General features: G+C 50.7%; 1 protein-coding gene across 11 annotated transcripts in view; it reads left to right on the forward strand.

The window, feature by feature from the left end:
• Rgs3 (regulator of G-protein signaling 3) overlaps positions 1 to 25144 on the forward strand; it is a 139859-nt gene that overhangs the window by 38534 nt on the left and 76181 nt on the right. For 6 of the 11 annotated variants that reach the window (XM_063288323.1, XM_063288324.1, XM_039110674.2 and 3 more), the window contains 11 exons: positions 1490 to 1540; positions 4093 to 4151; positions 5060 to 5154; positions 6144 to 6212; positions 13642 to 13702; positions 14751 to 14841; positions 15379 to 15434; positions 22141 to 22222; positions 23418 to 23523; positions 24051 to 24402; positions 24763 to 24802. In XM_063288323.1, the coding sequence (XP_063144393.1) occupies positions 1490 to 1540; positions 4093 to 4151; positions 5060 to 5154; positions 6144 to 6212; positions 13642 to 13702; positions 14751 to 14841; positions 15379 to 15434; positions 22141 to 22222; positions 23418 to 23523; positions 24051 to 24402; positions 24763 to 24802 (1062 nt within the window). 11 annotated transcript variants of the gene reach the window in all.

Consider the following 25144-nt stretch of genomic DNA (forward strand, 5'->3'; position numbering starts at 1 on the left):
AACCTGAAGCCTCAATTTATTTTTCTTTTATTTAAATCAAAATAAAAGAACCTGGAAACAAAGAAACACTCCACTCAGGTCTCACCTGCTCCCAGCCCAGGACAATCATCGTCTCTCCCTTCCCCTCTTAAGTTTCCTCCTTCCCTCCATTCCCTGGGTCATTTCTTGTTGACAGGATCTTGCTATGTAGGCATGGCTAGCCTGGAATTGGAGATCCTCCTGCCTCTACCTCCTAGGTGTGGTATTTTTAGTTGTGAAAGTGCTATTGCTCATGGATGCATTCATACTGTTAAAACAACAAGAGTTGGAATTAATTCCTAACTATTCCATCCACTTACCATTCTCTTCTTTCCTCTAGGCAATTCTGGTTTTTAACTCTGTGTGTGTGTGTGTGTGTGTGTGTGTGTGTGTGTGTGTGTGTGTGTGTGTCTATCTGTCTGTGTGTTTGTGTGTGTGTCTGTTTGCGTCTGTGTGTTTGTGTGTGTGTCTGTTTGCGTCTGTGTGTCTGTGTGTGTGTTTGTGTGTTTGTGTGTCTGTGTATGTGTCTGTCTGTGTGTGTGTCTGTGTGTTTGTGTGTCTGTGTATGTGTCTGTCTGTGTGTGTGTCTGTGTGTTTGTGTGTCTGTGTATGTGTCTGTGTGTGTGCATTTGTGTGTGTGTTGTGTGTTTGTGTGTGTGTCTGTTTGTGTGTCTGTGTGTGTGTCTGTTTGTGTGTCTGTGTGTGTGTGTGTGTGTGTCTTTGTGTGTGTGTGTTTAACATGTACGCACACACACCAGGTGTCCTTTCAAAAACTTGTTGGGGTCTGGAGTCATGATGATTCGGTGGTTAAGAGCACTTGCTGTTCTTTCAGGACACCTGGGTTCAGTTCCCAGCACCCACATGGTGTCTCACAACCACCCATAATTGCAGTTCTGGGGGACCAAATGCCTTTTTCTGATCACCAGGCATGCACAAGAAGCAGAGACATATATTCAGACAAAACAGGTACACACATAAAATAATCTAAAAAACAAACAAACAAACAACTTGTCAAGAATACCCTCACACTGGGCCATATAGAACCAGCCCACACTATCCCCCATTCCTGCTGTGGTTGGTTTTATAGGCAGTGCCTCAGGAATTTCCATGTTTCCTGTTTTTCCGAAGTCCCTGTGCATATGTGGTTAGTTTGTCTCTGATAGGAATCTGGCTGTAGGCTACTCATACATAAATTCCAGGGGATAGTGCCAGGAATGGCGACTAGCCGTCCTTGTGGCAGAGCATGACAGTGTCTTGTCTGGGCTGCCTCATGCAGGGGTGAGCTCCCCATCACCAGATGGCATCAGTTGGGCTGGACCACTGCACATGGCATTCCTGATGGGGAGAGGAGGCAGAACCAGGTGGCTTAGGAGGTCCCTTCCAATCAGAGACTATGCCCACCTTAGGATGAACAGAAGAGCTCCCTATCCCCGACTGTTGCTCAAAGGGGTTTCTTTTGTCGTTCCCACAGGTCAGCTGAAGCTGTCCATTGGTGCCCAGGATCGGGTTCTGCTGCTACACGGTGAGTATGGCTATGTGCAGTCTCACCAAGAGAGGAGAGGATGGTCCCCTGTGGGCCCGGAGCTGGACAGGCAAGGTGTCACTATGGCACCTTGTCTTTTCCTATAGCATTCTGCCATTTGCCCACTCACAAAGTGGGTGCTTACTTGGGCCGCTGTCTGTAGGCCCTGTCTCTGTTGTCCTCACTCTGAAACGGCTGGGGTTCTGTCTACCAGACCTTCAGCAGGTGGAAGCTGCTGGTAGACATCTCAAAGTTTCACTTGGGCCAGGCACAGCAGGGGCCAAGGAAAGGCCTTCCTGGCTTCCCTGCTGTGTTTTTTTCCCCCCTCCTTGTTATTTTGTTTATTCACACAATGATGGGCAGCATAGTGTTACGGTTAAGGTCATAGCTTTTGGAGCCAAGCCACTAGAATCCGAGTCCTGGTTCTGTCGCTTTGCTTACCATGTGAACTTGAACAAGCGGTTTCCTCCTCACATAGTGCTGCTGCTAGTGATAGCCATAGTGATAGTGATAGTCTCATGGTTGTTTCGAGGATTAACTGAGCCATATTGGTAAAGTGCCCACCATGTGGTAGAGGTGTCCAGCAAGACAAAATGGGAAGCATTAAACTGCACAGTTAGTGGTTGAGCATTGTCGCTGTGCTAAGGACTGGGGCCACCAAGGAGAAGTACTGCCCGTGTCTAAGTGGGGTTGCCAGGGAGGTCTTGACTTCCTCCCAGCATGAGTATTGCCAAGCTTTTGTTGTGGCCCTCCACGTCTGGACTCTTGAGCTTGGCTTGGAAAGCCCCACCTGTCCCTATAGGCTCCCTGGCTCTCGCTATTCGAGATAATGTCCATCCGCATTCCGTCCACAGCTTGCCGTATTCTTTGGGAAGGCGACTAACTAGGGCATCACTGAGCCTCAGGAAGGAAGGCTGCTTTTGCTCCCTGCCCCCCATCCCCACCCCCGACTCCCTTGGAGTCATCCCTTGTCCTCAACCCTCTTCCAGGGGCTGTCCCTGTTTTGGATCCTCATCGTGGCCTGACCCTATTGTGTCACCTCGAGGTTTGATCTCTCCACCAGGATGATAAGAGAGGTGTCAGGGTGTGGTCAGGGCTACTTGACTGCCACTGACAATCCACTGACAATCAGGAAGACCCAGGAGGTCACCAGGCCAGGCTCCTGCCCAGGAAAGCCACACCCTAGAGGGGAGGAATACATTCTCAGAGAACAGTAGCTAGGATACAGGACAGAGAACAACAGGGACCTGGGTCCTTTGCTCCTGGCTGTAAGGGCCCCAATGTGAAGTTCCCAAGGACCAAAAGAGGGGTGTTCCGTTTCTGCCAGGGTCTCTCTCCAGCTGTGCAAACAGTTTTTGCAAAATGCATCTTGGCCCCTGCCACACCATTTGTCCCGTGTGGTTTGCTTTGGCTTGTCCCCAGCCTCAGCTCTTCATCCTTCCAGCCTGGCTTCCCAGGCCTCATTCCTCAGACTGCTGGGACTCTGTGTGAGCCAAACCCCAGGGCCCAACCAAACAAAACACAAAAGAAAACAAGAGACCGGGCTTCTGTAAGACCCATTGCTGACTGCTGTGGACATCAAGCAAGAGAGCCATTCTTACCTTTATAGTGAGCTCTTACCCCATTCCTGTCTGTCTGTCGGTCTTTATTATTATTGTCGTTATTTTCTGTGTTATTGGTAGTGCCGGGTATCAAATCGGGGCCTCACATACACTAGGCAAACATTCTACTAACTAAACCACGCCCCAGCCCTCCTTCATTCTCGTTATATAGCAAACATTTTCGCAGAACTGCTACTTAATCGGCCAGGCAGTCTACTGGGCACTTTAGAGACGTTCTTTTATTTTAAAAGTACAAGTGTCATGGAAGTGAGTATCTTCATGAGCTCTTGGGGGAAATGGAACACTCAGTCTGATCAAGCCAGAGTTACTTGCTCTCGAATACATGGTTAGAGAAGGGTGCAGCCAGCTTCACGTGTGGTCTTCCTGCCTCTGGACTCTGAGCTTGAGAGCATTCCATGACACTGCCCACTGTATCTCGCAGTGCCCCATGCACCTTGGGCTCTCATCCCTGAAGGTTGTCTTGGAAGGTAGTGAGATCACTGGACTGGGAGTCAAGAGACATAGGTTCTAACGGAGCTGCCGTTTCCCTTGCTCTGTGATTCTTCACGCATTTCTTGTAGTTTTGAGTCTACCGGGCGGCCATCTTTACTTCAGTGATTAATGCTTACACTGAGTCCTTTGTAAGTTCCGCTCCACCTATAAGGCTTGGGGAGCGGAATGCACTCCATTCTATACCATGGTGAGCGTGCTGCCAGAACGTGGTGGTGGGGGAGAGTGGCAATACACTGTGCAGAGAGGGGGTGACAGCCATTAGTTAGAATGTCATCTCAAAGACCCGGATAAGTAAGGGTCGGAGTCCTACTGTCCACAGATACACCTTCTGTTTGAATACAAAATAGAAAATGTCTTTCTGTCAGTGAGTACCTGCCCGTGCTGAAGTATGTGTATATCTTCCCATTCACCCACCCTAACCTTTCTGGTTTTTTTTAGTTATAGAAGGCAAAGGCCTGATAAGCAAGAAGCCTGGCATCTGTGATCCCTATGTGAAGGTATGTGACGGGATCTGAAGCAGGGCTGGGGTACTGAGGCACACTCTCAAGGTCCAGGGGCACCTGTGGGTTAGGAGCCTGTGGCAGTGACCACCATTCACTGGGTCTCTGGGCATTTATGAGGCCCCCATGCTGGTCTAGACTCTTGCTTTCTGATTGACTTGTTCCCTAAGGCTTCTGTCAAGAGCTAGACTCTTAAGGGTGATCATGGTGACCCACATAGTGACCATGCTGGTGACAGAAACACCAGCTTTCTAGTGGACACAGCATCCTCAACTCCTTCCCTGCCAAACTCAAGGCAGAACAGTCAAGCTTGGACAGGAGCCTGGGAGGGGTTTCTCTGAGGGGTGGATGGGAGGTCTTTCTGGGCTAGATCCTGGGAGTGACTCCAGAGGACCACAGGGGTAAAGACGCAGGAAGCCAAGGGTCAGGGACATCCCAGAATGTGGCAGCCAACATGCCAGGTGCAGGCCTGACATTCTCTTCCCTTTACATCCAGAAGCTCTTCCTGCCAAGAGCTGGATAATGGCTTCATAGGAGCAGGCTGAATGTCTGAGGCCTGGGAGGAAGAGTAGTGTAGTGAAAACATGGCCTTGGGGCCTCTTGGTGTGGGGGCAGGGTAGAGTGCCCAGAAGCTCCTGGGGACTTAGAAGGGAGGAGGCCTTTGGCTTAGGGAAGAGAGGAGGTGATAAAGTTGTACCTTCCCTCTGGCAGATCTATCCATTGCTGCCTTCTGACTACCACCTCCATGACTCCCTGCCCTGGTATCCATCCCACTGGCCACAGGCTCCTTGTTTGTGATGGAGACTGAAAGAACCCCGGGGGAAGCTTTTAGCTCGGAGCCTCCGAGAGAGAGCCTCGGGCTTTGTCTCTGTGATCACCTAATGCTTTTACTTTCTCTACTCAAGATTTCTTTGATCCCTGAAGACAGCCAGCTCTGCTGCCAGACAACGCAGGTCATTCGGGACTGCAGAGACCCAGCTTTCCACGAGCACTTCTTCTTGTAAGAGTCAGGAACGGCTTGGCCCTTGAGAGGAGAGGCAGGGAGGGTTTGTCTGGAAGGATCTCTGTTTGCCAGATCTAGACACAGATCTAAGCAGAAAAACAGCGACTTCTGAAGGATGCCTTTGTTTTCTCTTCCCCGGTGTCCTTGCATCCCTGGCCGGGGCCCAGCAGTGGGGCCTGCAGTAATAACGTGTCACTTGGCTGTCTCTCCTAACTACAGTTACTAGCTTAGGGCTGGCAGCACCACTACCAACCCCCCTCCGCCCCACCGCCCCACCGTAGCCAGTTTCCCACTGCCTCCGGCCAAGTTCTCACCTTCAACAGAAGGAATTTTCCAAGCTGAAGGGCGGTATTACCTGTTCATCCCCCTGTTTTGTTTAAACTCATTAACCTCCCTGAGCCCCAGCTTCCTCATTTGTAGAATGGAGTTAATAATCATTCCTTCCTAGGGAGCTAGGGACTCTTAAGTGGGACGTGGGGCAGCACCCATCAGAGGGAGAGCTTCTGATGTTATTATATTATTTCTGTCCCTCTCTGGATACTCTGGGGCCACTGGGAAGGGCATGGACTCTTTTCCTGTTAGCGAGAATGAATCATAATATTTTGGTTTTTCTCCTCACTTCACAAGGTAATTTTGGACAATGTGGGTGAACAGAAGGAAGAGAATAGAAAATCCTCTGCGCCCTCCTACTCACATAGCTAGGAGTTGCTGCATTTCTTGTCAGGTCTCTCTTTTTGTGGGCGTGTACCTCTGTGTGTGTTTACAACACAGGACTGTTTTATAACGGTGTGTCCTGGCTTCCTTTTTGTCCCCAACAATGTAGTATAAATGCTATTGTGCACGTGAGGACTCCTCTCCCACACGGTGGCACTATATTTAGCAAGTTGTATAGATCCCGGCTCAGCTGTTGTAGTCATGGCCTGCTCCGTGAGCCTAGCCTAGAACTGGGCCCTCCTAATGCTCTGGTGGTCTGCTTTGCTTCCTAGTCCTGTCCCAGAGGAGGGTGATCAGAAGCGTCTTCTAGTGACAGTGTGGAACCAGGCCAGTGAGACCAGGTGAGGAGACCTGCTGTGCTGGGCTGAGAACCTTCTCTGGTTGGGGGGTAAGCATACTTGAGGGGTTTACTTCATACCTTTAGGCTAAATGAGTTTCAGAGGCTGCTACCCTGAGTCCCTATCATATGGTGGTAACAATGAAAGGAAAGCCACGACATTGCCAGTGAACATTTGCAAGCTCTTGGTATCAACAAGGCAGGGCTTGACCCAGGGATGGCAGTAGCATACACCAAGACTCTGCTCTTAAGGTGCCTGCTGTCTGGGAAGGATACTAGGCACTGTCTGGAGATAAAGTACAGTAACAGCACGCACGTAACACAGTTCTATAGGATGATGTGCACGGCTACCACTGGGCGTACTTTGAGTCACTACTGTCCTTAGTATCCGGCATACACATGCCTAGTGAATACTAACCTCTCAAACAGAATGGGATGACCGAAAATGAGTAAGTGACTCTTAGGGAAGGTGACTCGGAGAGCTTCGTAGGAAATATGGACTTTTGAACCTGGGCAGAGAGTAAGAATAAGATAAAGAGGCAGGAGCATTCTGGGCCAGGCGTGGCGTAAGTAAGCAGGAAGTAATGAGGAAGCAGGAGTGGTTGTGGTGGCCTCAGGCTGCCATGAGAAAGCTTGGTTTAGGTGTGCAGAGGTGTGTGTGTGTGTGTGTGTGTGTGTGTGTGTGTGTGTGTGTGTGTGTGTGTAACACACTGATCTTGTAGGCGGTGGGGACAAAGGAAGCAGTCGTGATTGTAAAGAATGAGAAGCAGATATTATAACAGTGGCAGGGGTGTGGCAGGCAGGCAGCACAAGTGATTGAGTGATCAAGAGAGCAGGTGGGAGCATCTGCCAGCCATGCCCAAAGGAGCAGGAACAGAATGGGGTTCATTTCACAGAGGTAATACAAGAGTCTGGGAGGCCTGGTGGCCAGTAGCACTTGTCCAGCACCTAGAGTAGACTAATCAGTATTTAAAAGGGCCCTGTGTGGACCAACATCAGCTCCGCTCTCCAGCCTAGACCTGGAAAATGTTTTGGGGGTTGAATGTTTTTTGTATAGGCACCATGTTGGAGACTGAACCCAGAGCCTTTTATGTATCAGGCAAATGTTCCACCATCGAGCTACATCCCAACTCCTGAGCTCTTCCTGGAAACATAAGTCCCACTGGCTAACATGCTTTTTTAGGGGTCCCTTTTAACCTTGAGAATGAAGAGGTTTTGTTTTGATGGAATCTTCTTTTCATCAGGGAATGATGCTAATGGTAGTCCTTTCCTCATCCATCCACTCATCCATCCATCCATCCATCCACCTGGCAACCAACCTTCTAGGTGCTGAGCACTCATGCAGCTCTCTGGAAGGGCAGTGAGGGGGACCTGAGGACATGGGTGGAGAAGGGGGCATCACACTAACACCAGGCACTTCACTTGCTGGGTGCAGAGCTGAGTCCAGCCAAGAACGCATTACGTCATTTGTGCTAACTTCCTAGAAGTGGTGACTGAGGCTTGGGAAGATGAGACCTTGCTCAGGGTCATCCAAAGAGTGAACAGGAAAGCTAGGGAGAAAAGCCAGGCAGTTGGATCTAAGTTCTATCCTTATCGTTACATTGCCTCCTGGCCCAAAAGGACAGAGCAGAGAAGGTGGAGTTGTGAAATGAGGCAGTGTCTGAAGACTCATCGGTGTTTTGGGAAACTCAGGTGAAATGTAGGCCTTCAACAGAGCTGAGACGGAGTCGGCGCAGGCCCAGCCAGGTAGAGCCATAAGTTCTCTAGAGAGAGGTTTTCCTCCAGTGCAACCGGTCCTGGGTTCTGGCTGGACGTCAGAATCTCCCAGAGCATCTGTATGGATCACAGGTCCCCTGGAAACCTAGGCATCAGATGGCTAAACCCACATCTCCATGAGCAGGACCTGGAGGTCTACATTTAAACCAGGCCCTGTGGTGAGCTGATGAAGCCAGTTTGGTGTCTGGGATGCTCTTTGGCCATTGGGACATACCTGGAGGAGACCAGCAAGAGAGTGACTGACACATGCTGTAGCTCCAAGGTTCGAGAAAGTCTTTGGTTGGGACAAGGTGAAAGAGAATTGACAGGAATGGCTTGGTTGCGGCGAGGGTCAAATAGACCTGTTGCTCTGGCATCACCAGCAGTCTGTGAAGGGAGGGAGAGATGCTGGTAGCCCGAGCGTCTAGGTGAGAGTGGTGTGTGCTGGGGATCTTCAGATTGAATGGATGAGACAGACTGCCCAGTGCACTGAGTGGCAGGCCCTGTATTTGAAGGGTCAATAAACTGCTTCATGAGCCCTAACCAAGGTCCAGTGGAGTGTCAGAGAAGCAGAGGGGCACCCTGCAAGCTCTCGGTGGGGATGAGTACTAGAGCTGAACCTTCCAAGGGAAGCGGGTAGGTAGAGCTGCTGGGTGGAGGAGCCAGAGATGCAGGTCACATTTGTGGAAGAGAAAGGGAGGCCAGGGTAAGTGAGTCAGCCTCCAGCAAGGCCGCCTGATCAGGGCGCTGTCACCACCAGTTGCCTATTTTGGGAAAGTGAGATTCTTGATTAAATAAAACACAGCCAGACTCATGGTCAGAGTCCTAGCCCTATGCTCAGAAGGGCCAGGGCAGGCTCAGGCAGGCCTGCCTCTAGAGCAGATGGCTCCACCAAGGCTGTTAGCACCATGCTGGCTGTTTTCAGCCTCCTGTGCTTTATCAATGTTCTGAAAGAGGAGGCCCCTGGCCCCCAGGGTAGACAGACAGCAACTGCAGAAAACTAGGGCTCTGCTGAGCGCTCACAAATCAAATTGTGTTTTTCTGAAGGACAAACATTCAACTCCTCAACAGGAAAGGCCGTTCCTGAAGGTGGGAGACAAACATTGACCGAACTGTTTTCCTGAGCCAAGCATTTTCTGTACATTATTTCATTTAATGAGGGGTCTCGAGGGGCAAGGATTACGATTCCTTCCCCTCAAACACCATAACGCCTTGAGGTTATATAACAGCTGGTACTTAACGAGCATTTATTTCATGTGAACATTAAGCCCATGGCATGCCTTATCTAATTTAATCCTCACTTGGCTCTTTTATGGCAGAGGAAACAGGCACAGAAAGGTTATGTAACCCGTCCAAAGTAACACAGCTGGAATGTAGGGGAAAAAAAAAATCAGCTGCAAATCCAGGCAGTCAGATGAGTTTGTAGTCACATCCCAGTACACTGACCTACCTCTCGTACATGACGAATGACTCCCAAACCATTCCCCTTCCCTGTCAGTGGCTTGCTCCTCCAACCTTGAGGTATTTCTTCAATACATGTAGCTTTAGACACCAGCAGTCGGATGTGCAGTGGGCACGTTCTGAGGGCTGTAGGCAGGAAGAGGGAGAGGAGAGGTCCTCCCGGTTGCTGCAGATCCGAGTTTCAATCCCCGGCACCCATGGAAAAGCCAAACATGGCTGCACACAAGCCTATAACCCCTCGTACTGTGGGGGTCAGACACTGATGATTGGCTCTTCTAGCTGCCTGCCTAGCTGTAGCTTCGGTGAGAGACCGCGTCCTGAGGGAATACATTGGAGAGTGGGGTGCCCCAGTGTTATATGCCTGTGCACCCCTCCACCCATCCTAGACACATAGAATCCCGGAAGCAGAGCTGTGGGTTTCAGCTGTGTCAGCATCTTGGCAGGAGCTGAGGAGAGCCAGTGAGCCCCTGAAGGGGAACCGCTCCCTTTCCCAGCTCCGTGCCTCAGTTTCCTTATCTGTAAAATCCGGCTATCTCCAGGGCTTTTTTTTTTTTTTAAATTCCGATTTCAAACATCTGTGAATATTAAACAATTACAGCCACTTTCATAAAGGTGCTCGATAAACAACAACAACAAAACAAACAAACAAAACCCCAAACCCAAAACTATAGACCTTTCCAAAGCTAATCGAAGAAGATAGAAGTCAGATGTGAACCCCCAGAAGTGCACAGCCCTAGTCTACCCTTTATCAATATGTAGTCTTCTTTCTCTCAGCCTCACCCACTTCCCCTCCTCCAGTGTGTCACTTTCCTGTGTCACCAGTATTGTGTGTGTGTGTCATATATATATGACAACTTCTAAAGAAACAGAACCATGAAGATATAATCATACTCAGAATAATAGTGAGCTGTCTAATTCCTCAGTGCTTTGAACATGGAGCTAAGCGGTTTGGAGGTCCTGGCGGATGGTAAGCAGAAGCTGAACTGAAGCTTCTAATATCGTTTACATCACTTCCCGAACTTGTAGCCAGAGAGCAGCTTTGGAGAGAGATGTAACTGTTCCTCTGGAAGACAGACATTTGACTCATCGATGTGAAAGACCATTGTGGAAGGAAATGAATAGATTTAAGGAAAGCATATATATTATACATAATATATGCTTTATATATAAGTATATGTAAAGCATGCATATCTATCTATCTATACATATATAATTAACAAATACAATCTTATATGATAATAGTCGCTGCTTGTGTGGAAGATCTCTTTTGTCCTGTGTCAGGCAGTACTCTAGGAGCAGCCACTCCTTTAACTTTGTCAAGGAAAGTGTGGCTTAATATCAGAAAGCTTACGTCCAGCAGTGGGTCACGCACACAGTATAAAGAAAAAAGTGAAGAGAAAAACAGGTACTCAATTTAAGGCATCACGCTAGAAATAAAGCTCAAGTCGTAAAACCCGTGAAACAAAATAGTTTGAGGCGCTCGAATGAGCGGATTAATGTGCTTTCCCCCAAGATGTAGGAAGTCTCAGCTTGCGGAAAGCTGAGCGGTCCTACCATGTGCTCCGTGAAGTTGCCTCTGAGCCTTGCCTTTCTGTTCCCTCTCTCTGAGATGTGCTTCCTCTTCCCCTTTCTGGCTCTGCTCATAAGACATCCCACAAGCTCCCATGCCTCGACTACCTCTTGTGCCTCCACAATGTGTTGCCCTCACTGTGCATCTGTCAGTCTCACCCCATCTTGTGCCGGGCCCTGCATTGCTGTCTTGACTGCTATTTAGATCCCTGACTATTTGTCATGTTTCCTTAACACTGGGGCTCCTTGCCCGGCGCTTGCCAACCACGGGCATGATGGATTCCCCCACTTGTCAAGTCTTTGCTGAGTGCAGAAGCCTGGAGCTGAAGCCTTGGCAGTGAGCAGGAGCCAAGGCATGGTTCCAGAGCCTCTTCACAGAGGGGGGACTGCCATCCGCTCCTGCGCGGGCCCAAGTTGGTAAGCTGGCTGGTTGGTACCTTGCCGTATGCTCAGGCTGCTTATATAAGCAGTTCTTCCTCCAAAGGGTTTTCAAAGCAGCCTTTAGAAGTAGCTAATTGAAGAACACTCAGAGAGAGGGTCCCTGCTTGTGGATGTTAATTGTGACAGTTTACTCTGCCTGAACGATCATGAAATCACTGGAGGCCCCTTAGCAGGATACAAAGCTCAAGGGAGGCTATTAACCATTTAGCATTCTCCAAGCACTAGGGAATAAAAATTCCACTTACAGCAGAGCAGGGGGAGGCAATGTTTATTACAACGAAAGCCCGAGCCTGGAGACCTACAGTGGCAGCTAGCACGAGTGCAGAGTGTACTTCACCTCACAACCAGCCAAGACGCTCCCAAATGTGCTGACGAGAAAAACAAACTTGCTAGGAGCGCGTTGGTAGAGTCTCTAAAGCTGTCCCTGAGTGGCAGCTGTCTGGGTCTGCTGCTGTGGCAGTCTAGCCTGCTAGTACCACCCCGGCCCCTTTCCAAGAGGGAAGAGTGTTCAGAACGGTGGGGTAGGAAGGGGTATTAGGGCTACTGCACCATCCTCCTTGAGCGAGTCCTTAATGAGGCCTCGAATGATGGGGACAGGGAGGAGGAGGCAACCATGAGCCACAGCTAGAGAAGCAGCCAATGAGGCCATGGAGAGAGACAGCTGGGGCCGAGGTTCAGAACATGGTTTGGCAGGCAGGTGGCCAGTGTTGGGGACCAGTCCGCAGTGTTTTGTGTCTCTTGGCTTGGGTGTCTGGGAGAAGCTAGTTTTGTTGTGGTTACAACTCTCAGGTGGCAAGCTGTCACCCTTTCCAGAGAGTCCAAACAATATGTATTTACGGAGGCTTCTCAGTCTGGACTTGACCATGGGTGGGTACATGTAGAATCCATGGAGAACTTCCTCTGGGCTCCCATGCCCGGACACTGCCTTGAACCAACTGGGTTTGGATCTAGGCATGAACTCTACAGCTTAAAAATCTCAAGGCGGGTTTTGTAGGCAGCCCTTGGATGCTGCTGAGAGTTGTTGCCTCCTGGGTCTGACCCCTGAAGACCAGCTTCCTGGGAGGTGCATCTGCAGGGAGTTTTACTAACTCCCTGTGCTAACCAGAGAAGGCTAGGTCCTCTCTGTGGTTCCTTCGGAGAGTGAGAGTTAAGCTGCCAGTGTTGTGCTCCAGTTGAAATACGTGTGGTGTTCTTAGATAGTAATAAATCCACCCTACAAGGGAATCTGGGTTGGGAGCTGAAAAAAGAGAGGAAGGAAAGAAAAACAAAACAGAACGAAGATTCACAAAAGGCTCAAGTGTCAAGGTCAAGTAGAATGTGGTACAATAAAGGCCTTTAAAAATCCGTTTATATAGTACCCTCCCACTGCAAAAGCAGTGGCTGTTCCCCTATGAAGATTTGAAAACAAAGATTGCTAACAATGCCACCCTACCAGACACAACTGTTGTTTGCCTTTTGTGGCTCTGTTTCCCATGAAATTGAAGCTTTGCACACACCCTTTTCTCTGACAATAGCAAGCGTCGGCATTTCATTAACATTAATGGACGCCATCACTATTAAAAGCTATTAATCAGTTTGTGATGGTTGGACATGCTCTAGGCAGTTTGAATTCCTGCTACCCAAGAGGCCCAGTCTGGCAAGGTATGAGGCCTGACCTTGGTTCTTGCCTGCCTGCCCCGTTGACGGTTGGGTCAGGTGGTCACTGTGACTTTTGTATGTCGGGTATGTTTGGAACTTGAGCTCCAGCCATCTGAGAACAGCCGAGGCCCTGCTTGGATGTGAGGCAAGGCTATGTGAATAGAGGTCCCATAACTTTCCTTACTGCATGTCCCCAGCCGAAGGGGTGATTGAGAATCTCTGATGGGGACAGCCCTCTCCACCTAGCCAGCACTAGAAGGGCTAAAACCCTCCAGGTAGCCTGAGCTCCTGTGTCATCAGAGAGTGCGGCGTCTGCCCAGACCTAGGACGCTCTGGTTTCCTCAGACCTGACTAATAAATACTCAGTATTCTGTGACTTCGGGAAGGGGACCAACCAAGCTTGGTGCTTTCCTCTAGAGACTGGGTAGAACCCCCTTTCCCACTTGACAAAGTGGGCAGAATGAAGGAACAGAAGTGCCCTGAGGAAACCACAGGTAGACTGTGGAACTTAGCCATGTTTGACTTCCTTGAACAGACAGCGGGAAACTCACTCTCTGCTCTTCTCCTAGGCAGCATGCGCTCATTGGCTGCATGAGCTTTGGGGTGAGGTCTCTCTTGACTCCGGACAAGGTGAGCTGCTGGGAAGCTTCTGGAGCAACAGCCCACCCAGGCCCTGGCTGGCACAGTCATATTGACCCTGGAAGTGTTTGGGTTGAGCTTCTCTCTGTGACGTTGTGTCCCACTGAGGCAGATGTTGGTAGTCTAAATTATAGGCTGCTGCTGTCACTGGCCTGTCTAAAGGTTTAGGTTCCCTTCCAGAGGGGAGTTTGGCAGCCCCTAGGCTCCCTAGGAAGTACTGAGTCTGGCAGACGCCATGATGCCACGATGGGTCCTCTTGATCTGTCTTCTGGGCTCAGGAAGTGCTTGGATGGGTGGAACACACTGAGGCTGGTGTCTTCTCAGGCTGGGTGAGGACACTCAGGAGGTGTCACCCAGGAGCCACCGGGAGGCTCAGGAGTCCCCTCCTTTGGATTGCTGTCACTTACCTGGCCTTTCATGGCACTGCAGTCCCAACCTAGAAGCTCTGAGTAGAGAGGGGTAACATTGCTTTTGCACATCTTGAAAATGTCCTTGTGGCCCGTTTTGAGACCCTGCCACTCAGCTTTGTGTCCTGGAATGAAGTCAAGAGATGGCTGATGTGGAGTTCTCTTGATAACCTTGGTTTCCACACCCTCAGAAAGGTGCTGCTCATGGAGACTGCATGGGTCTTGAGTATCTGCTTCTGTGGCATCTCCACTGTTCTTCACTCTTTCCTTTTTGTTCTTAAGCAAGTATTTAGTGAGCACCTACTGTTTACCAGGCTCAACATTAGTTATGTCAAAGAATCTGGCTGGAGGCAGGAGTCAGGGGGGAAGGGGCAGGGGTAGGAGGAGGGCAAGTCCATAACTGTCCAGAGCTAAGAGACTGAGAGGGATGATCACTTCTGTCCAGAGAATCAGGGAAGGCTTCCTGAAGGTGGCAACCGTGGGGCTGAACCATCTGCTTTGGAGGAATGATGACCAGCTGCAGGATTTTTGGTTCTTTGATTGTTTGTTTTTGTTTCTGAAGGGTTAGTGGTACCGTAACCTGTGCTCTCTGCCTCTTTGGACTGCTCATATCCTTCCCTCCCCCATGACAGGAGATCAGTGGCTGGTACTATCTGCTAGGGGAGGACCTGGGTCGGACCAAGCACCTCAAGGTGGCTAGGCGGCGGCTCCAGCCACTGAGAGGTATGTACAAGCCCCTTGAAGCTCCCTGACCCTAACTGAGTGACATTAGCCTCTGCCTCCCTGGCACTTCTTGCCAGTGCCTATAAGATTGCAGGCTACTCCTGACCAGGATGTCACTACCATATGATAAACGTTGAAAGTTTGTGCCATCTGGCGTCACACAGATCAGTCCCCTGTCTCACTTACAGAAGCTTCAGGACTTCCCAAGAGTCTCCTTTCCAGGATTTATGTCTCAGAAGCACTCCCTACCTCCATCCCTCCCTCCCCTCCATGACACCTTGCTGACCTTGGAACCCCACCGCTATAAGCTTGCTTCTAGGGCCCTCCATGAGCCTAAGACTCAGGGCTTGGATATCATGTCCCCTCGGTCCTGTCCTTACCCTCAGAGCCCTGTCTCCTGAGCCTCTGCTTGCTCTGAGCCTTAGCATCTTTCTGCCCTGGAAGCCAGGGATTGTCCTGACAATCTTTGCCCTGACAGTCTCACCCACGGCCCTCATGCCGGTAGGAGCTTTCTGACTCAGCGCTATCCCCTTCCAGATGTGCTGTTGAGAATGCCAGGAGATGGGGACCCTGAGAATGGGGAGAAGCTCCAGGTAGGTGGGGACACTCCTGGCTGGGGCTTGTGGAATCTGAGCATGGCTCGAGGGTCTTGGTCAGTTCCCTCTTTGTCAGCGTCTTGGTTCCAGAAATGACTGTGAAAGAGGGCAGCTTGGGCTTTGGAACACAGCAAGCCACGCATTGTGAAGGACGATTCTTAACTTTCCTAAGATGTGGCATTGGAAATCACCCTGTACACAGGTCTTGGTCTTTCATGAGCTTGGCAGGAGTGGGAGAGAGCCAGGAAATGTAGGTGACTGGGTCTTTCTGATTTCTCTCTCTCTCTCTCTCTCTCCCTCTCTCTTCCTTTCTTTTGGCTTTAGAAATAGAGTCCTCCCTTCCCTCAGGTCCCCAGAACCTGTGTGTCTTAGAACCATGGCCAAGTCATCTTCACAGGTTAAGCCCCGCTGGTGCTGGGAAAGCAGCCACACATAACTCTGAACCTGAAAACGATGGATGACTTCCTACCAGCTGTTAATCCAGAGAGGAACACCATATAGGGATTTGGGTGAATTGTCCAAAGTTCATTCGATCTCTTTGGAGAACCTGTCATGGATGACTCATGGTTTTCTTTAATAGGAGAAGGAAAATCAAACTCTCCACGATCAATTGGCCCCTGGGGTGATATTGTGATCTAACTTTCATCACCTCCTGTGAGGTGGCTGTCACCACCCCATCTAACAGATAAGGGGACTTATTGATCCCAGGCTGTTATGTCACTGTGGCCACACAACCAGCGAGAGGTTGGCAGAGTCTCTTTATCTCTTCTGTGCACCGTGCCACACTGTCTCTAGAGTGTGTCCTCACCAAGAAGACACGTGATGTTGGTGTTGGCATACTCCTTGACCTTTTGTGTTGAAATTAGCCCCTTGGGTGCTATTGTACACCCATTCATCCAAACTGTTTTATACTGTGGGGTAGTTAGACCCGTGAGCACCCAGCCTGGTGCTGGGGTCTGGGACAGAGCCTTGGCTCACTCCTTTGTGGAACATACAGTTCAGAATATCACTCCCATCACAGTAGCTGTTTGCTTGCCTGCAGCTTCTGAGTGCCTGCTGTAGCAAGCAGTACTGAGGGCAGAGCCACAACTTCTATTTCACGTTAGGTAATGTCATTGTGTCCTGTACAAACAACCAGCCCCCACTGTAGTGCTAGGGTAATCTGCCAGGCAAGTGCTTTACCCCCAGATGTGTTTTCTATGGTTTCACTAGGAGTTTAGAAGCCTCCTCTAGCTTCAGGGATCGTTCCAAAGATCTCCCCATTCTCTGTGGGGAGGGAGTGACCACAGAGTCACCCTAGGAATATGTGGGAATGACTTGGATATCTGTATTGCAGGTCTCTAGGTAGCCTGGGAAAGACCTGCTTTGTGCTAGATCCTGCCTACTGTTCCATGTCCCCAAGGATACTGTTCTGAATTGAATAGGATTTAGGGTTTTGTGCATCTGATGATGTCCACAGTGCTCAGCACCAACAGTGACTGGCAGAGGTGTGGGGAAATGAGAGAGAGGTCACTTATTCAGATCCTCCATTCGAAAGACCTAGAGGTAGCTTAGCACAGTGGCAGTATCTTAGCCAATGAGGTTTATCCGAGGCACGATTATGGCTAATCAAAAGACCTAGAGGTGTAGGTCACCTACCCAGGGTCACTCAGCAATCAAGCCAAGGGACAGCCTCTGCTCTGGGTACATGAGTGAGCAGATGGGCTTTTCAAGGGACTCATAGGAGGGGGGGGGCTGGGTTCATGCTGTGCTACTTACAAGACCTGATCCTGGGACTGCAAGGTACTGAGTGCAGGGCCTGGGTTCTAACCTGGCGTTTGACTGAAACCTCTCTAGGCTTCCACTTCTTTGTTGTTACGATGTGGAGGAGGTGCCCTCATGGCTGGAAACCCATTTGCACATTTGACCGTATGGTCTGCGTGCCATCAGTTCCTTCACATAGCCCATTTTTGTGAATCCAGAAGCTGGCTTTTAAGTAGCTCCCGAGTGCCCACCAGTCTCCAGGTGTTTTGTATTCCCTGACTTAAGATGGGTTGTTTATGGGTATAGTGTTCACAGCAGCCCAGATTGTCCCCACTGGGTTAGCCTACTGGATTTGCTCCTAGGGACCCTGGGACTTGCAAGGAGGCGTGCTGTTGTTACAGAACAGGGTGTGTTTTCTGCACGAGTTTCCCTCCAGCAGGCAGTAAGGGCTGTTTGTGAGAACACTGCTTTCACAGAGTGGCCCAGGGCAGAGAACGCAGCCAGAACAAAGGCGCCCTCTCCCAGCCAGGCCGGAGGAATACTAACTAGTTGACAGGAATTTTAATATAAAACTCTCCCTCTTCCTTGTCATTCTGAGGTTTCAGGAAGCCTTCGGGCTTATCTGCAGAGGCACACAGCACAGACAGGGCTTGGGGAGGTGAGGGGTGATTTCCTGCTATTCTTTTGAGGGGCGGGCTTCCCAGGGCGGTCATGCCAGGCTGACGGGCAGTGTGGGCTCCAGCTACTGGGGGAGAGCTGGGCTTTCATGGGGAGGCAGCTGAGGCAGGATCTGCAGCCATGAACCGCTTCAATGGGCTCTGCAAAGTGTGCTCAGAACGCCGCTACAGGCAGGTGGGTGCTCGATCCCCCCGGGTACTGTGTGGTATGGAGTGGGGGCTCATCCATATAGAATCTCTCTCCACAAGGCCCTCTGTGCCTCCTCCTGTTCCCTGCAGGCACATTAGAGACAGGGGCTGGACCCATGACCCAGCCTGCTACCTACTGCCCTAGGTACCAGGCAGCTGAGGCCAGTTCTGAGTGTTGTCCTACCCACTGCCTGGGGTCCTCAATGAAATAATTTATCTGTTGTTGTTGTTGTTTGTTTTTTGCTTTTACTTTTATCATCTAGGAAGAAATGATTGTATAAAAAAAAAAGAGAGAGCCATCTGAGATTGCTGGTGGTAGGTTTGGGCTGGGGAGCTAAGTGACTCCTGAAAGCTGCAGTATTGCTGACTTCACTGCTCTGGTGGGCAGCAGTGCCCATGTATGTCCCTTGTGTGTATTGGTGTACGCTTCTATGTGAGATGTGATGTATGTGCATGCGTGTCCTTTCCTCCTGGCTGCCGCGATGCCTTGACGTACGTGACTGCATGGCTGTGGGTCCGGAGGCCAGCTTCTTGCCAGCGTCTGTCTCTTAGTTCCTGGGCTGGGAGGCAGGGAAGAGTCAGGAGTGGTGGTCATGTTCACCCTGAAGACTTTTCTAGAACTAGGCATTTCTTTCTTATGAAATAGGAATGGGGGTCGGGGTAGGGATAAAGGTAAAATATATCCAGATTTGCATAGTGTCCAAGCAGGAGGGACCATACAAATTGCCCTGACTGCAAAGATACAGGGAAGGTCCTCATTAGAATCTGGAGCCTAACCCATTAGTGTGTAAGTGACAGGGAGAGCCCCCCCCCCCAACACACACACACTTACCTCCACCATTCGGGACCCAGCTTTTCCTTCTAACATTTCCCTGCTCTCAGGTCCTGCCCTGCTGGCCTCAACCTATATTATATTCCTTACTTTCCTGAAGTTGGACAGAGCAATCCCTGTGGCAAGAGCATTTAGGTGTTAATAAGGCAGGGTGAACACTAGATCGAAGGTAATGAAATCTCAGGTGTCCTTGGGCCAAGGGGCCGAGCACGGGGATGTGCTGGTGGCCAGAGGGGACCTGGTGCATGCACGGTCCGGATTCAGGGTAAGATGGCTCCTGCATTAACACTGGGGCAGAATCTAGCACACTAAGCTTTCTATGGGACCGGGGCTCTAGTTTATCATGGTCCCCTTTAACTGACTCTCTTGAGCAATTTACAGTCCCTTGTCCTTAAAACAGGAGTAGTCAAATAGAGGCAAGCCTGTGGGAGTAAAAGGTGATCCTGTAAAGTGCTTGACTTGTGTCTGCTGCTCACCTCCAGGGAGTGGACAATAAATGCTGGCAGTTAGGGACAGGGGCCCGCGTGTGATAGAGCATCAGACACTCTGCAGGTGCTAGCATGGCTGAGACACAGAGCGGTGGTGGTGTTTATCCTTGACAGGCAAGAGAAAGAACCACCCTGGGGAGGAAACCTGTCAGGGGCTGCTGAGGTCCCGGAGTCAGGAGAGGACTGTCTCCCTTCTTTTTTTTTAATATTTAAATATTTATTTATTATCTATAAGTACACTGTAGCTGTCTTCAGACACACCAGAAGAGGGCATCAGATCCCATTACAGATGGTTGGTTGTGAGCCACCACGTGGTTGCTCGGATTTGAACTCAGGACCTCTGGGAGAGCAGTCAGTGCTCTTAACCTCTGAGCCATCTCTCCAGCCCTGGACTGTCTCCCTTCTTGAGCCCATGGTCAGAGAGGAGCACTGGGGAAACATTCCCTCACTTTGGGCCTTGATGACCTTCTCTGTAAAATGGGCTTGCTGAAGCTGTATTAATTTGGGGGTATAGGACAGACTCTTGTCTTGGTGGACAGACTCTTTGGACATGACTCTGCGTGCTCAGAAGTCTCTTCTGCTAGGCCATGCCTTTGGTTTTTTCTAACCCCTTTCCCGCCATTCCTTTGCTAGCCAATGGGGTGGAATTGTTCTCTGAGTTGGCACTAAGGGAAGTGAAGAGAGGCTACTGGCCCTGCCTGACAGAACACCAGAGTGTGGAAACACCTTTATCTTCAGACCAGGGAACTGGGGCTTACCCTCCAGACAGGAGGGGCCATCCTCAGCACCCTGTGGTGTAGGATCGAGGCAGGGCTAGAAGGGTTTCTGAGTGGTGTGGAGTGTGGGTTCCAAGTACCCTGTTAGTCCCTCGGAGTGGCTCCTGCTGTCTTTTCTGGACCTCGGCTGCCCTGGCAACGAGAGGTCCCTTCAGCTTTCCAGGTTCACTCCCAGCTTTGTTTTGCTTTCTTTCCACTTTTTCCCCCCTTCTCTTCCTGTCTTAGCTATGTGTTTTCCCAGAATTCTTATGGGAATAGGGTATTTTCCTGCCTCCCTCCCCATCCCCCCTTGTCTGTCAGATTTCCTGTTTTACAAACTTGCTTTGAATCCAGGCCCAGGACTGGTGGGAAGCAGAGCCTCGGGGACCTTTGGTCACCCTGGGCTCCTGCCTGCTCCCTTTCCTTGTGCCTGGCCTTGGGTTCCCAGCGGGTGAATACAGGTGCCCAGCCCTGAGAGACAGCAGCAGGCTCTGCACATGACTGTGCCCTGGCTGACCTGTCCTAGGCTTGCTGAGCTGTTCCTCCTCTCCCAGTCCCTGTCCAGGATACCTTTCCTTTGTGCCTCCTTGGCCTGATCTTTCCCTCCCCTCTGGGTATCTTGGGACTCCCTCTTGAAGCCATTTTCTGACCTGGCAATCTGAATGAGCCAGTGGGCCACACAGCACACTGAATCGCTCCTTTTGTTTTTGGAAGATTTTTGTCTTGAAGGTTTTTTTTTTTTTTAATTATGCTTGTAAGTGTGCATGGGCATGTGTGCAGGAAGGTATGAGGTGTTGGGTTCCTCCTGGAGCTGGAGGTACAGGGGATTGTGAGCTTACTCGGAGGCTGGGAATAGAACTCAAGTGCCAGTGTTAGCAAGGGTAGTGTCTGTGCACTTCCCTCCTGAGCCAGTGGTTCTTGACCTGCGGGTCTTGACCCCTAACCCTTTCTCAGGGATCAGATCTCAGATATCCTGCATATCAGATATTTACATGGCAATTCCCAACAGTACAAAATACAGTTATGAAGTAGCAATGAAAATAACTTCATGGTTGGGGTCACAACCTGAGGAACCGTATTACAGGATAAACAGCATCAGGGAGGTTGAGAGCCACTGCACTGAATCATTTTCAAAGACGGGCGTGCTGTCCGGGGTGCACAGGCCTAAGTTCTATACAATCCCATTTTCCTTTGTTGCTTGTCACCGGCTTCTCTTTGGAGAGCTGTGTGTAGAGGCTTGTCCTAACTAGGAGCCAGAGACCAAGGGCCACCTTCCAGGGAACCCCGTCCCATGTACCTCAGCAGGGCGTGACACACAGATGGAGCTGGACTACAGAGTGTTTGGTCTGCAAAGAGTGTCCAGATGGCAGGGTCCTTTGATCAAACTTCTGAAAACTGGTGCTGTGGCCTCGTATCCATTCCCCTTGGCTGGCCTGCGGCTAGTACAGGCTTATCCAGGAGGCCTTGGCTCCGCCCGTGCCTATCTCTTCTCTTGGAAACTCTCTGGCTGCTCAGAGGCTCTGATCCAGCCTGCCCATGCCTGTGAGCCCCATTACTCTTCAGCTGACACTTGGCCATAGGCTAAGAGAGTACGTGCTGGATCGTCCTGCCTGGTCCTCGGGGAGGGCGGCCACCCACTTGGCTTTATTTCTAAATAAAATAAAGTGTGTGTCCTTAGCACAAGGCAAACCCTGGGCTAAGATCCCAAGACCTCCGTGGGAAAGGAAGCTGGTCTTCAGTGGAGAGAGGAGGTAGAACTCCAGATAGCTCTTGGGTAAAGGGCTGGGGCTGTTAGAACCAAGAGGAGAAATGTTTTCCCTTTTCCTGGATCCCATCCATTCTGCCCTCTGCTTGACTTTTCATAAGTCAGGGTTTAGGCGGTGGGTCATAGGTAGGTAGAGGAGGAGACTCCTTCCTTCTCAGCTCTGGTTCCCTGTGGAGGGGAAGGTGGCTCTGGGTGGGGCTTAGAGGCCTCCCAGCTTCAAAACTCTGGAGTAACTGGACAGGGCTGTGTCCTAGATCACCATCCGGAGGGGAAAAGACGGCTTTGGCTTCACCATCTGCTGTGACTCTCCGGTCCGAGTCCAGGCTGTGGATTCTGGTAAGTGAATGGCCCAGGACGGCAGCCCTACCCTCCCACCAGGCAGCTGGACTTTGCCGGCAGTTTGGAGCTGGACGGGGCCTCACACTGGATCACAGTCTGGCTTTTCAAAAGAAAAAGAATAATATTTTTAAATGACTTACAGATGAATCTGAGGTTTATGAAAATAGAGCCTTTTGGGGGGGGTTGTTTTATCAAAATGAAAATAGACTCTGTATTTTGTCTGATTGTTTCTGGAGAGGAGCTAAATTTGAATTCGGATGACTGTGGGGGGGCATTTATGAGCTTGCATCCTGTCTGTAATCCCATTTAATACTTAGAAGTGGACGTTCCAAGCTGGCTCATACCTGTAACCCTTGAACCTAGGAGGCAGAGGCAGGAGGATTGCTGGATGCTCAAAGCTAGTCTGGCCTACTCTGTGAGACTCTGTGAGACACACACACACACACACACACACACACACACACACAGACAGACACACACACACACACACACCCCTTCAAGAGAAACAAACAGAAAGCAAGAACATAATAAGCAGAGGCTGGGAAGTGAGTCAATAAAGCACTCACCATGTAAGAGGGAGAACGCGAATTCGGTCTCCAGAAAAAAAAAAAAGCCAAGCATTGTGGCTTATGCTTTAATTATACTCCTGGGGTGGGGGGTGGAGGAAGGAGAATAGTTGGGACTCATTCATTAGCCAGAGGAGCATACTTGATGAGAGTCCCAGGCCAGAGAGAGAGAGAGAGAGAGAGAGAGAGAGAGAGAGAGAAGATGGTGCCTGAGGAAACACTTGTTCTACAGAGGTTGTCCTCTGGCTTCTGTATATGCATGTGCATGTCTATATCTCCCTCTTCCCAACCCTCACACACAGCACACGTGTGCACGCACACACGCGCTCTCGCACACACACACACACACACACACACACACACACACACACACACTCCTCTATTGCCAAAAAAATATCACTTTCTTACTGTTCTGAGGGACTCTAGTGAGGATGGGGTACGAGCACACTGAGAGTCGAGGGCAAAGGCCTTTGAGAGCCGCCCAGTTGGGCACCGCTGTGTGGAACAATAGAGAGGAAAAGGACAACTCTCGTCCAGTGTCACCAGGGATGTGTGGAGGATTCCAGGTTCTTTGAGGAGGTCTTAAGCCTCAGTGATTCCTGAGTGGCTTTTCTTTGTCCTTGCAGGGGGCCCAGCAGAGAGGGCGGGGCTGCAGCAGCTGGACACAGTACTACAGCTGAATGAGAGGCCCGTGGAACACTGGAAATGTGTGGAGCTGGCACACGAGATCCGGTGACAGGGGGCAGTGGGTGGCGGAAACCTCAGTGATGGCATATCTTCCCCACCCAGCCCTGGGCACACTGCCTTGCTCTGCTCTGCTCTGCTCGCTCCACTCTCTGCCCAGCTGTGAGCAATTTGCATTGCTCCTCAGGGAATCCATTGCTTGGCCTAGAAATGGGAAGGTTCAGGCTTAGATGAATTTTGATCCCACAGCAAACAGCAGGAAAGACGCTCTGAACGACCCCGTGGTCCCTGCCGTGGTTCCAGGGGGCCGGTTTAGCTAATTGTCTCTGCTACCGAATGGCTAAACCCTTTGTTTAAGGGACTGTAGACTGTGCAGACGTTTCAACTGCACAATTTAAATATCTGAGCCCTTCTTGACTCTGTGGGCTAGCACCCCAGTGGTCCATTTTGGACCCGCTTCTGGAAGGATGACATGGAAATCGCATTTCTCTTGCTCCTCTTGGCTTCTGTCACTTGCTTCCTACCCTGACTGGTTCTGATCTCCCCAAGTCTGAACTCCTGTGTGGAATTTCCAGGAGCTGTCCCAGCGAGATCATCCTGCTCGTGTGGCGTGTGGTCCCCCAGATCAAGCCAGGGCCAGATGGCGGAGTCTTGAGGCGGGCCTCCTGCAAGTCCACACATGATCTCCTGTCACCCCCTAACAAGAGGGAGAAGAACTGTACTCACGGGGCTCCAACACGTCCCGAGCAGCGCCACAGCTGCCACCTGGTGTGCGACAGCTCTGATGGGCTACTGCTCGGAGGCTGGGAGCGCTACACTGAGGTGGGCAAGCGCAGCGGCCAGCATACCCTGCCTGCACTGTCCCGGGCCACCACCCCTACTGACCCCAACTACATCATCCTGGCCCCACTGAATCCTGGAAGCCAGGTATGGACAGCTGAATGTGGAAGGGTCTTGGGTCCCTGCGGTAGGTTAGGATGTCTCCAAAACAGAGAATTGGATTGTGAGACCTGTGTGGCATGGCTGTTAGGGTCCTATCATTCTCGTGGTCCATGGAATGCACTTTGGAACAAGCTGCCGTGAAGGAGAATGATGTCTCCCAGAGGGCCACAGAGCCCTATTCACGGAGCTCTATTCCACCCTTTCCCCTTTAAGAGAACTGCTGTGCTACCCTTGTACCCTGAAACGTTATACTTCCATCCTCAGACCTGGGTGCAGCCCCCTGCTGGGCCGCTCTGCCCCGTTCTTGGGACTGAGTGAACTAGGTTTCTTGTCTTTCCTTTGCAGTTGCTGCGGCCTGTGTACCAGGAGGATGCCATCCCTGAAGGTGAGCTGTCCGAGATGCTAAGCCCTCTCAGCCTGGAGAGATCGTTGAGGTCAGCCAAGGTCGGGCCCGACTTCCCATTCTGAGTTCAGAGGCCTTTCTGACGGAGTTGGGGTTGCCTAACTTGAAACAGACCCCGACCCCTTTATCCTCTTAGCACCTTCGTCCCGTCACCAGATGACGTGTTATTTCCTTAAAGTCAGAATTAAGTCGGTAGAGAGGGAATCTGAGAACCATCCAAGGGACAGGTGCTTGGCATTTATCTTGGCTGTTATCCAGTGTTGCTGGGCAACCGCTTCTGGTAGGGGCTGTGGGCACCACGTTTGAAGCTGCAGGGAGAGCAGT

Source organism: Rattus norvegicus, chromosome 5 (assembly GCF_036323735.1).
Source record: "Rattus norvegicus strain BN/NHsdMcwi chromosome 5, GRCr8, whole genome shotgun sequence".
In the NCBI taxonomy this organism is placed as follows: domain Eukaryota; kingdom Metazoa; phylum Chordata; class Mammalia; order Rodentia; family Muridae; genus Rattus; species Rattus norvegicus.